Source organism: Lepisma saccharinum, chromosome 2, assembly GCF_977018435.1.
Source record: "Lepisma saccharinum chromosome 2, izLepSacc3.1, whole genome shotgun sequence".
Taxonomy (NCBI): Eukaryota; Metazoa; Arthropoda; class Insecta; order Zygentoma; family Lepismatidae; genus Lepisma; species Lepisma saccharinum.
Window position 1 is genome coordinate 54819408 of NC_139230.1, and position 12719 is coordinate 54832126.

At 37.1% G+C, this 12719-nt stretch overlaps 1 protein-coding gene across 2 annotated transcripts in view; it reads left to right on the plus strand.

Annotated features, from left to right (window-relative positions):
- The window catches only part of LOC145984433 (cohesin subunit SA-2-like), a 211787-nt gene that overhangs the window by 135175 nt on the left and 63893 nt on the right, over positions 1 to 12719 (plus strand). For both annotated transcript variants that reach the window (XM_083118095.1, XM_083118096.1), the window contains 2 exons: positions 6050 to 6223; positions 12071 to 12283. In XM_083118095.1, coding sequence (XP_082974221.1) covers positions 6050 to 6223; positions 12071 to 12283 — 387 coding nt within the window. The remainder of the gene's footprint in view (positions 1 to 6049; positions 6224 to 12070; positions 12284 to 12719) is intronic.

Below are 12719 nucleotides of genomic sequence, written 5' to 3' on the forward strand. Positions count from 1 at the left end.
TTCAACACTCGGCAATCTCATTACATAATTTAACATTAGTCCCTAACATGACTTTCATTTATATTGCTCACTAACAAGCTCGATGCTTTTATCACACAGCCTTAATGTTTGTTTTTTTTGTATATTAACTGTACAAGAATTACTACGGATTAAACTAGATGCTCTTTTAGGAAAAGTGGATGTAAAAAGGGGGGGGGGGGAATTACTTTCTTTGGTGTCGTATGTGCATTAGCAATGCATGACGCACCTATTGTCGCATGTCTCGATTAGACCAGTTGCATTTTTGTGACGATTCACTTGTTTTAAACAATTTGTGTCTAGCACGACTTATTCACAAGTTTTAAGAAAAATGCAATTCCTTCCTTCCACGGTTGCTTGACGAATACTTATCGAGTCCAAGAAACGTGGGGGTGAATTTCCAATTTTGCCCCGTAGTCATAAGCGTACTCGTTCATTCCACGTAATATCGTCAGTAGTTACTGTATTATAGTTCATTGACGATACTTACAACTATGTGAACATATTCCCCAGGCATATAAATTGCCGAAACAGGCAAAGTATACACAAGCCCCAATTCGAATTTTGCCGAAGCAGGTGTGACCTACTCTGCGTGTTCACCTGCGCTGCTGTTACGTCAAATGCCACTACTCGTGTGATACAAGAAACGGCCGAGAATAGCTGAACAGGTGCTGCCACACAGTGTGAATTTTTAGAATTACGCAAGTTTTAATGTATTACGTAAGCGTTTTATGCCAAGAACACAGAGAGATGAGACTTGTAGGATTTTTGGTAATTTTATATATAATAAACGTAGTTATTTACCGGAAATCGCTACACTCAGTGTCAGTGTGTTGGACAGCATGCCAAGATGACAGAGGTCCCTGTTTCGAATCCCAGCGTGAGCATGGGTGTTCCGTGTGAGTGTCCCTTCATCAATATCATCACTAGGGCTAGGATTTTGATGACCTAAAAATTCGTAAAAAATGCCCTTAAAAAGATGCATTTATGACCTAAAAATTGCCAAAAAATGACTTTAAAAATGACCTAAAAACCGTTAAAAATTCCAAAGTAAAATTTTATTTGCACTTCAAATTACAGCAACTCTAGTATGCAACTTTTGACAAATTATGAGAGGTTACTGTTCAGTTTTGAGTTGCAGTGTGTAACGAATATTTTCTGTAAATTTTCAAAAAGAAATGAATGACGATTGTCAGCTAGCACACTTTTATACATAGAAAAGCTCCTTTCAACATCAACAGAGGTAATAGGGGCATATTTAAAACATACAATGTCACTTGGTTCTAATTCGGTTTCAGAGTCTGGCAATGAAAACGTTTTCCCACACAATACGTCATGAATAGAACATATTATTGTGTATCCTGCATTTTTCCCTAGCACTTTCTGCATCTTTTCTCTCACTTGTATTCCAACAGTACCTGGAACTGCTTCCAAATTATCCTGAACTTTGTTAAGAACATTAACTTGATCAACCAATGTAGCTCCAAATGTATCGAGTGAAGTTATGGCAGAAGGTAGGAAGCCGAAGTTGGACTTTATATAGCATAATTTTCCCTCCATTTCGGGATCAGCCAAGAGTTCCTGTGCTTGTCTTATACACAATGCTTCACTGCTGTCGAACGAGGTTACAACTTCTTTCACAACTTTATAATTTTCACAATAGTAACCACAAGCCTCTAACCATGTACCCCATCTAGTAAGAATAGGAGCTGGTGGCAAAGGCACATCAGGTGTATGAGACCTAAAAGCTAACACTCGTGATGGGGACTTGAGGAAAATCTTCTTAATGTTTGCAATCAGTTGGTCTACATCAGGAAAGTGACTTCGCAGTTCTTCAGCAATACGGTGACACGCATGTGCAAGACATGTTACATGTACCATTTTCGAGTACAGACCTTTCAGAGAATTCCCTGCTTTAACCATGTACGGTGCCGCATCTGTTACGAAAAGCAACACCTTGTCATATTGAATGCCGTCGGGCCACAATAACTGCATCGCGTTATTGAAAACTTTTCTGATCGTTGAATAATTCACTTTTTCTAGACATTCACAATTTATTAGAAACACTTGAGTAGACTTGGATTCCTGCATCGTACCAATCACTACATTTGCAATGTACCGTCCGAGTGAGTCGGTACTTTCGTCAATTGACACCCATATTTTTTTACCATGAATTTTCTGCCGAATTTGATCCATTGTTTGGTTGTAGCATTTCTTGACATAATTTTTCCTTAGCGTGGAAGAATCTGGTATCGATTTCCCAGTATGTTTTTCCAAAAATGCTCGAAGTTTAGGATTATTTAGTTTACTTAGAGGAATGTCAGCAGAAATAAAAGCGTCGCACAGTTCTTCAGAAATAACAGAGGATTTGGAGGAACACTCACCCATTAACAATTGCACCATCCTCTTCTGATCTTGAATTTGCTTCAGAGCTGCCTTGTGTTTCTCGCGGTTGACATGTTGCTCCACCGTGAATTTCTTTTCCGCAGCAACTCTTACACCACAAAGCTGACAGAATAATACTGATCCGTCCGTACTGAATGTATTTTCACCATACTGGGACACAAACTGTTTTAATTTGTACTGTGTACTTTGCTTGGTTTTTGGCATCTTGTCCAATGCTTCGAAAACCTGCTCTACTGAACACTGCACCAAAGTAAATTCTCGCAATAAACAGGAACTTCGACAATGGCCAGATCACACGTTCCATCCATTCACTTTCAAGGAACGCAACAATTGGTCTGAGCAGATTAGAAGATAAGATTAGGCTGGGCAACGACTTTTTTCTCCTGGGGCAAAATTGCGAGCTGTTTTGAACTTCTAACAATTGAATTTCATTGTAAGGAAATCGTTATATTCGTGTTGTTTATTTTCTTCTGAGACGGATGGAAGGTAGCTGCGGTTTCATATATTTTAAATTGTCTAGGGAAGATATGAAAAACTAGGATATTTATTCATTTTAATCCTTTCACGTTAATGCTGCCCATGCACTCGCAGCGTACAAGTGCTCTGGAAAACTAAGAAAATAAAAAAAATGACCAAAAAATGACTTAAAATGCCAAAAAATGACTTATACAACCCATAATGGCAAAAAATGCAAAAAATGCCCCAACAAATAGTGCTTAAAAGTTTCAGCACGACATGAAACATATAAATATTAAAAAATTTGGGTTTCTTATTCACCAGAAAACAAGATGCAATTTCATCAAAATCCTAGCCCTAATCATCACTCATATTCATATTGGCGATTAACCAAAAGTGGTAGAAAAGCAAAGTAAAATAAACCAAATTAATCAGTAATTGGATCATCCACAACAATGACATCTACTGTTGTTCAGAGGCGCTTGTGATTCAGGTAGTTTTTTTAATGACTTGCATCATGCCGAAAGGTATAAAACACCAGAGTTCAAAACATTTGTTGCATAGTGAGGTATTTCATTTTCTAGCTAAAACATACATTGATGATGTTTTATTGAAAACCCAGCTAACTTCAGGAAATAAACAACCTATGGCAACCATAAGTAAATTATTAAGCAAAATAGGGCCGACCCTTCCTTCGGACTATGTTCAGTTCACCACCCACAGTTTGAATCTTGCATTGTCTAGTGGATTCTCCATCTCTTACATAACAGATTCATAAAAATACTCAGACGCCAAAGTAAGATTGTTAGAATATCCTATTATAGAAATTACTATTTCATATATTTAAATAATCCCATATACGAGGTTTTGATGCCGAAGAGGAGAAACTGAACAACACACATATACTGAGATGGTTTCAGCATGCACACAATATTCATGCATTGCAACAGAGGAGTAGAGTAGTAATAAATATCTCGATTTCATGTTCTGATAGAAATGACAGCCTTAAACAGTGGCGATGACTTAGGGGACAGTTGCTCCCCATGTTTTACCCCTGTAGTATGGCTTCTTACCTTGTCTACCAAGAGAAAGTAAACTTTCCTTGCCCCTCCCCTGGTTTTGACACCAATTGACAACACTGGCTTTAAAAATATGTTTGTGAGGTTCAATCCATACTCCTTTAAAGAGATGGTGATTAGTGTCCCCCTACCTCCTCCCCGAAAGGAATTTCTGGATACATGCCTGGTTGTTACAACTAAGCCTTGCGTCAGGTCAAGTTTGCAACAGGTTTTCACATATGTAGATCCAAACGTGCACGCAGAATATAGTTCTGCTGAGACGGGTTCCATTCCGACACAACTGCACACTTGCAAGGAAACAGTTATTTAATGTGTAATATAGACAAAATGATACATCCATTAGCAGGTATGGACTTGATCGGTTGCAATCACTGTGCTGACGAACTTGGATCTGCAGATTCGCCAACTGGGCAGTCGGTTGCACTGAAGGAACACCGAAGCTCAAGGGCGAGTCGAGTGAGACTGAATACGTTGCAAAGCATGTGGAATCAGTGATACCAGTGTTGCACATCCCACTATTTTAACCTCATTGCTAATTGTGCTGTACAGTGGCGAGAATGGCTGAATCGAGGTCTCCTATTCAGTGCCCGGCTTTGCCAGACTGTTATTTTGAGCATCATCTGAAGAAAAAAGCTCTTCAAAATCAAACAAGATGTTTTAAATCCATATTCCTCCTTAAGGCAACAAGACCAAAATAAAACAGGGTGTGACGTAATTTGCCGTCAATGTGCACGAACTGTGTCTCGGGTGTTGAATGATTTGCGGTTGAGTTTAGGAGTAGGAAACAATTGTTTGTTGTTTGACGACAAAAGAATCTCCGCGGTATTAAAAGATATCACCCTGAAAAAAAAAATGTTAATTATTTGGACGAGGCATACAGTGATTCGAGTGTGGGAGCGTGCAAAACCAACACCAGGGCTGAAGCAATCAACGGCGGAGGGGGAAGGCTTATTGTTTCACCCACTGGAGGCAATGAAGGCTTTGTTGAAGATTCATGTTTACTGTTCCATGCAAAGGAAGGGAGGAAATGGACAGACCAACATTTGGCTCCTGGTTTAGTGAAGTGATTCATAAATTGAAAGCAAACAGAGTAATAGTAGCAGACAATTCACTACATTGTATATATCACCAATAACAAATCATGATCTTTTGGTAGTATAAACTTGAACGGCGTGTATCTTATAGTAATTATGTATTGCGAACGAAGCAACCAAGATTTTCATAAATTTATTTCTTTCTAAACAAGAAACAATAACTCGTCATTAAATTCAAGAGGGGCATGTCATTTACTTTTACCTGTTTTTTTCTTTTGTGTGTGCTCAACATATATACACATGCTCTCATGTTTCGAAGATATTTCGCAAACACATTTATTACATAATCTATGTGCAGAAAGTACTTTAAAAATTGGATGGTTCAGGAGACAAAAAGAAGCAAAAATGCATTCTGCTTGACATGCATGTACGAATTTTGATGTGTTAATGGGTTGGCAATACTGCCGATTCTCTCATTGTCTGCAATACGAAGAGCTCGGCAGTTGGGGCAAGACTGGCACGGATGATTCTGAGCTCCGTTCTCGCGTGGATTAACACATAAAACTTGCTGCAAACTTAACCTGACGCGGGGCTTAGTTTTATTATTGAGTGACATGCATTTTGCTCATCAAATTATTACCAAATAATGAACCAAAACTTTCTGTTATCATTGGGTAAAATCTGATTGGAGATTTTGAAATATCATGGTAATTTACATTTATTTTATCTGCAATTTGTCTAGATCTATCTTCTATAGTTTGTTACTGGCAAGCAGGTACAGATGTGTGAATTGTAGCAATTTTTGTTAAACTTGTAACATTATGTAAAACCTACAACATACAATAAGGTAACCTAAATGGATTGCAAGCCTTTCTTAATTGCTGTTTCCTTTCCAAAATAGATTTTCATACCATACCATTTACAGGTCTTGAGTTATGATTTGAAAATGTTTACACACTAAACTACTATAATGAATGAGGCATCACCTTAATTTTTGCTTCTGTTTACTGTTACATATTTGATTTATAGATTTTGTTTAATTTTCTTTTTTACCAGGCACCTTTGCAAAAAGAAATGCAGTGGAGCAGAGAATTCTTAACCAACCATTTTATTTCATTACTACCACGTCTTCTTTATAAATACAAATCGCATCATAATGAAGTGAAAAATTTGCTGTGCATACCACAATTCTTTAATCTTCAACGATACAATACACCTTACCAGAAACAGGTATTGATTTTTAGTATGTTAAGTCACAGAGGCAGTGCAAGGCAAACATTTAATAAGGATGTATTGATATGTCAATTTTAATACCTTGTATTACAATTAAGGGTTCATTTCAAGTGCATATGTAATATGTATTTGCAAGTGTGCATGTGCATTTCTTATATTTTTCTGAATTTAGTTTTCCCTATTCCGAAATTTTACCTTTCGAGAAGATTGTTGCTGTGGAAAGTTTAGGAGCTAATAAGGGATCTTCATGGCTATATAAATGGATTTTTTGGTACAAGGTGTAAGTGACCAAGGCAGCACATTATGCCAAGATGTAGCAGTGCCACCTTTCCCATACAGCACACAAACGTCCAAAATATATCCCTTGGATATTTGTGTCAGAAGTTCTGGATATCCAATAGACATCCATTGGATGTTCCCTGGATATCTATTTGTTTGCATATGTGATATCCAGGGGATATCCACTTTTGGACATGTTTTGGACATCAAGTGGGATGTTATCTGGTCATTACACTTTGATTTATACATTTTTTTACGTACTTTGGATATTGTATGGATACGAAAAGTGCATTTTTTAGACTGCATTTGGATCTTATCTAGACATTATTTAGATATGAAAAGAAATTTTTTTTGGACTTGAGAGGATATGCTACAACATTAAAATTGCAAAACCTCACAGTAAACTAAACCAGTGCTAAACTAGAAGCTCTGTTGCAGTTACAGAAGCTGATTTTTCACAGTGTATACACTTCACTCTACGTTTTATACATGTTCACTGTTCTTTTATATTTATACATGAAGGAAGAAACATTATTTGCAAGGTCACTGCTCTTTATACTTGCACTAGACATTGGAGTGGAAGGGAGTGTTAGCAGTCCATTCCCATATGACTGATGTTGACCCCACTTGGAGTGAGTGATTTGCTTTATTTAATTTGCTTTTGTGCCACTTTTGGTTAATTTGCGAAGATGGGGATGAGTGATGGCATGATGAAATTGATGAATGGACACTAACAAACATCCATGCCCTGGCTGGGATTCAAACCCGAGACCCCTGGCATCGCAGCATGATGTGCTAACCACTCTGCCACTGGGGCTGGACTGACCCCACTTGGAATTGATCCATCAAGCCAACACTCTGATGACATGTTGTTGGCATACTATGCTTAGATTGCTACTTGTGTGCAGCATGCTGGTGCATGTGACCTACCAGTATGGCCACCACTCACTTGCCAGCACTCAGGTGAGTGGCTATCAGACCAGCTAGGACTTGAACACCAGTCATGTGAGATAACATGATATTAACCTCTGCTAGATATCAATGATTACTTAGGCATTCTCACACAACACACATCCTGTTCACAATTCAGCCCGTGAACATCATACACTGAAGGGTGCTTATGCCATACATTTGAGAGACTGTTGGAATAGTCACTACCTACTCACTCACTTATCATTAGAGACCGGATGTTTAGGCACTAAAAACATATAAAATAGGCAGGCAAATAAGCACTTATAATTTTCAAAATAGGCAGTAAAATAGGCAATAAAAAAGGCAATTAAATTTAACTCAAAGTAATGAAGATAGACATACAAAAAGAAATAGGTGTTTAAAAATATAGAAACATACCTGTACATTCTTTATAGTTGCTTAAAATAAACCAGGAGCTCATCATTAGAGAGAGACAGCAGTCCAATATTGTACTTAATAAATCACTGCAAACAGGAGTCATGCCAGCCCAAAATTTTCCATTGTATAATGGCTACACACAATAGTCTGACAAAATAAATTGTTGGCTACTTCCAACCAGTACGCAAATTATTTAAATATACACTTGATCACTGCACACAGGGTTATTTCAGTTAAAAAATTTACACTATATATTCCACACAGCAGTTCAAACTAAGAATCTGTTTAAATGCATTTCAAGTTTGTACTGTACGGTTTGGCAGTCTCTGAATAAGAAGCACTAATTGTGGTTGCACATCACAACAAGGTATTTCTTCAGGTGATCAACAGACAAGTTATGTCTGCGATCGGACAACACATTTTTTAGAATTGAAAAAGATCTTTCAACCTCCACAGATGTTACCGGAGTATACTTAAAGCACGCGAGAACATGTGGATCTAACTCAGTTTGTATATTTCACCTTTCAGAACTTGTTGAATTGCCCTTAATTTGTCCAAGTCCTTATTAGCTGCAAAAACTCACTAACTGTTATTTTTAAATTTTTTGGAAGCATCGGAAACTAATCCTGGGAACAGGAAATTGTATGCACAGAGTTCAGTCATGTCCCAGTTTTAAAGAAAATGCCTAAAATAGGCAATATCTGGCATTTATGAAATAATATAGGCAATATCGTATGAAATAGGCAAAATTAAATTGCCTTTAAATGAAGCTAATCCCTCCCCCCTGGCCTTCACAACATTCGTTTTCATCATATCTCTAACAGGAAAGAATAGGCATTTTGCCTAACATCCGGTCTCTACTTATCATATTTTCTGTGAACAAGGCTCCCAATTTTGCAAGGAAGTTCTTGTCAGTCCCTGCTAATTGTGAACTGTAGGGCTTGGTTGGTTGAAGTTCAACAACCTGAGGGCTATCTGGCACATCCATCCAGGAATATGGTATCTTCTTGAGAAAAGGGATTTCTGTCTTGAATGAAATATCTACGAGGTGGTTAGTAATTGCCCCTCAAGGTGGTTGACAATGAAATTTTGTGGTATCAAATGAAATATTAATTAAGATTGTCTGCAGAGCAGAGTAGATGTGTACAGGGTGCTCCTAAAGTCATTATTGGGTATATTATTATAAAAAAGAAAATGCAGTAATCAATGCAGATGATGTATTGAACTGAACAAGATACATTAAAGACTGAAGTAGGACAAGAATACCTGCAAGATAATGTCAATGCAGCTCTCAATGGTCGAACTTCTCAATATGTTGGCCATCATTCTTGGTACACTGCTGGATTCGCTGCCGTGTGTGTTAGCTTGCCTGCTTCAGTATTTCGGGAGGGACGTGGGTAATTTCTCCTTTCAAATCCTCAACAGAGTTCATAGGAATTTTGTTAATATGCTAATTCATAGGAATTGAGGAAGGGTGTCTATTGGACACTTCTAACCACAGTATTGGGATTGACTGACCTCTATTGGAAAACAGATGAAATATTACCAAACAATGTATGTGAAGAAGGTAAACATTCCCCTCAACCTACAGACAACCTTTTACATCAATTTCTCTTGCGAATACATGCAATACATTCTTGCACTCAAAATAGTATTCAATCGTGACTTTTGGTCCACCCTGCAGATGGATTAACTCTTTTCTTGAAAGTTAGAAGGAAGGACTTTCGGAATTGTTGAGAGATGAAAATATGCTCCTCTCCCATGAGAGGTTTTCTTTTACCAAATGAAAATATAGGAACAGCAGCCAACAGATATTTTAAAATTGGAAAAAATATATGTTTGAATGAATTACTAAAATTAATTGCAAGTTGTAATTTTCTGAATGTTGTGCTGTTAAAGGTAGACTAATCCAATTAATTATGTGCATTAAAATTACAGTAGCATTTCATGTAAATCAATACATGTTTAAGGATCCCTTTCCCATTAGTAAAGGTTTGCTTATAATAAAGTTCCAAAGAATAGATATTGTTGCTTTTCAGGCTGAATTACCTTGTTTTGATGCAGCATAATAAATAACCCTGTGACTAGTTTTTTTTTATTGAACCGTAGGTTTTTAAAATTTATTTTAAAGATATGGAACCAATTTTGAACAAATTGTAGAATTTTCAGATCATTCTACAAATAAGCTCACCTGTTTTGAAGAAGGAAAGATTCCTCTTTTGTATGGAAAACATCATTTTGGCAGATGATAGAAAATATTAACAGAATGGTGGTGAAGGGATAGTGTCATGGAAACTTGTTCATAATTTCGGTTTTGCTTATCCTGTGGTGTAACTTTGTTAATTGCTTCAATCTAAAGTTTAGATACATGTGCCAAACTATATTTGAAGATACTAATTCAAGATATTGATACCCAGGGACACCTCAGCTACAGGGCAGGTTACAGATATAGTGGTCAGTTGTGTGGGGGGGGGGGGGACAAATAGGCAATCCCAGACTGAGGCAACAGTGTTACAATCGTCTTGGGAGGTTAGTGTGACACACTATGGGGAGAGGCGAAAGGGATGGCATGAGAGACTTATGAAAGTATAAGTAGGTGTTAACCCTTTCCCCACCTCGCTGCCATGAGGACTATTAATTTGTTCATAAAAAACAACCAGTACAATACTATGTATACAAATATTGAATTTATTATTTCTGCGTTGTTAAAAAAGAGATTAAATGATTATGAACATTATTAGTTATATACTTTTGCTTCTTGTTGTATTTACAGTTCCGTCTTAGTTATTAGAGGCCTATATTATTTGTTTTTCTTATTACATTCACACTAACTAAGTCTCGGCACCTTCCGCTGGGGCCCTTATTCACTGCACACTCACCTGCATATTCCTTCTAACCTAGTCCAGTCCTCTTCTTTTACACACTTTCCTTCGGCGGCTTCTTTCTTTCACACGTACTACACTATGTCCAATCCTTTCCTAAGATCTTTGCTTCGATATTACACATGTCAAAAAATTCTTATCTGCACTATTTGCACAGCGCACACTCTCACACTTTCTACAGGCTGTTTTACTGTGTCCCTCTACTCCGCCATACTCTTTGTTGTGTCTTTTTTGTAGCCTCTCTCCTCGGAGAGAGAAAAAACATAACAAAACTTCCCCCTTCTCCCTCCTGGGATGGTTCTTGAACTGCCCGGCAGAGGGGGTGTCCACAAGAGCTCCTTTTGGTCAGTCACACAAGGTGCTTACTCTTGCGTATTTTGTTACACTACATGTTGAAATTCCATACCTAGCTGCCCGTAATCTGTTGTGGACCGTATATGAGGGTGCACTGGTCGTACTGGACCTCAATTAATCCCTAACTATAAACCCAATACCCCAGAAGAATAGGAATAGATTAATGTAAACAATATATATATATACACACAACTACAATACAAAATTCCTATCTGCACCTTCTCGCCAGAGTCCTCCTTGACTTGATCACTTATACTCCAGAGAAGAGTACAAACTACACACGAAACACATACAAAGAAAAATAATATGTATATTATTATTGAAAAGAGAGAGAGAGAGAAACTGGTGGTTGTCTCACAGTTAGTTTCTGCAAGACATTTCTAAGCAAAAGCCATAAGATCCCTTTGACATAGGTGTGCCATAAAGAGGGTTAACTATATCGTATATACTGCCTCTGTTGCCTTGCAGGAAGGGGATGTATTCCCAAGCCCTTGGCAAGGTAGGAGGAACTCTGTGGTTACAAAGAAGCCTATCCCCCTGTAGAGAGCCACCCTTTTCACTTATGTCTTACAATGAAGTAGAGGTTGGATATAAACCAGTAGCCTCTCTTTGGGGAAAAAAATAGAATTGCTGAGAAAGATCAGAGTTATTGAAGTAAGTTTTGAAGCTTTCTTGGTGATGAATGATGAAAAGTCTATCGGGCTATCGACCAGATCAATTCTGGAATGGTTTCCAGAAACTGTTCAAGAATTGGCATCAGAATTTTTGTTACATTTTCATAAAAATCTCTACAAATTAGCTCAGTTATTGACAATTTTTCATCATATACATCAGTGTACAAAAATATTTTCTGCTCATTTGTAAATAGCATTACATTGTTCCTAGTGAGTTGTTATCATGTCACAATAATTTATGTTTTGGCAGTAATTTACTAAAATTTAAGATCCACTAAAGTTTACAATTTCTTTTTTAATTATAGCATATGGATACATTATTGAAGATGATAGAAGATATAATTGAAATTCATGTGGATACTGGTGTGTTAGAAGCATGTTCCAAAACTCTTGAAGTGCTTTGTACTGAAGGCTACTTTTTTACTGTCCATTGCCGTAAAGTCCAGCACAGGATTCTACACAACATTGCCAATAATTGTAAAGATACAATTATAAAGTTCAACAGAGATATTGAAGAGGTATATATAATTTTGTACTTTGTGCATTCACAGGCAGATTTTCAAATAATTGTGTAGCGAGTGTTTCCAGTTCATTTCTTGTTATTACTAAATCTTCTGGCTCTACAATTTCCACATGTGTGCATAATGAAAAAAAATAAGTACTGTTGGTATTAACTATCATTATATTACTAAACAAGCTCAAAAGCAAACCTATAATGCTAAGTAACAAAAAGTATTTGTTTTATAATGACCATGAAAAACTCTTAAGAAATTTATGTTCAGTGGTATATCGAAAAGAAATAGCATCATTAAAATTATGATTAATAATATCGAACTCCATGTTCGTGAGGTAACTACATTTTGGCGTGTAGTCCTTCTGATCGGTTTTTCATTGAATGATGCATTTTCAGTGAATAGAGTCCTGTCTTTCAAGACTGGAGCCTGCATGCACTAT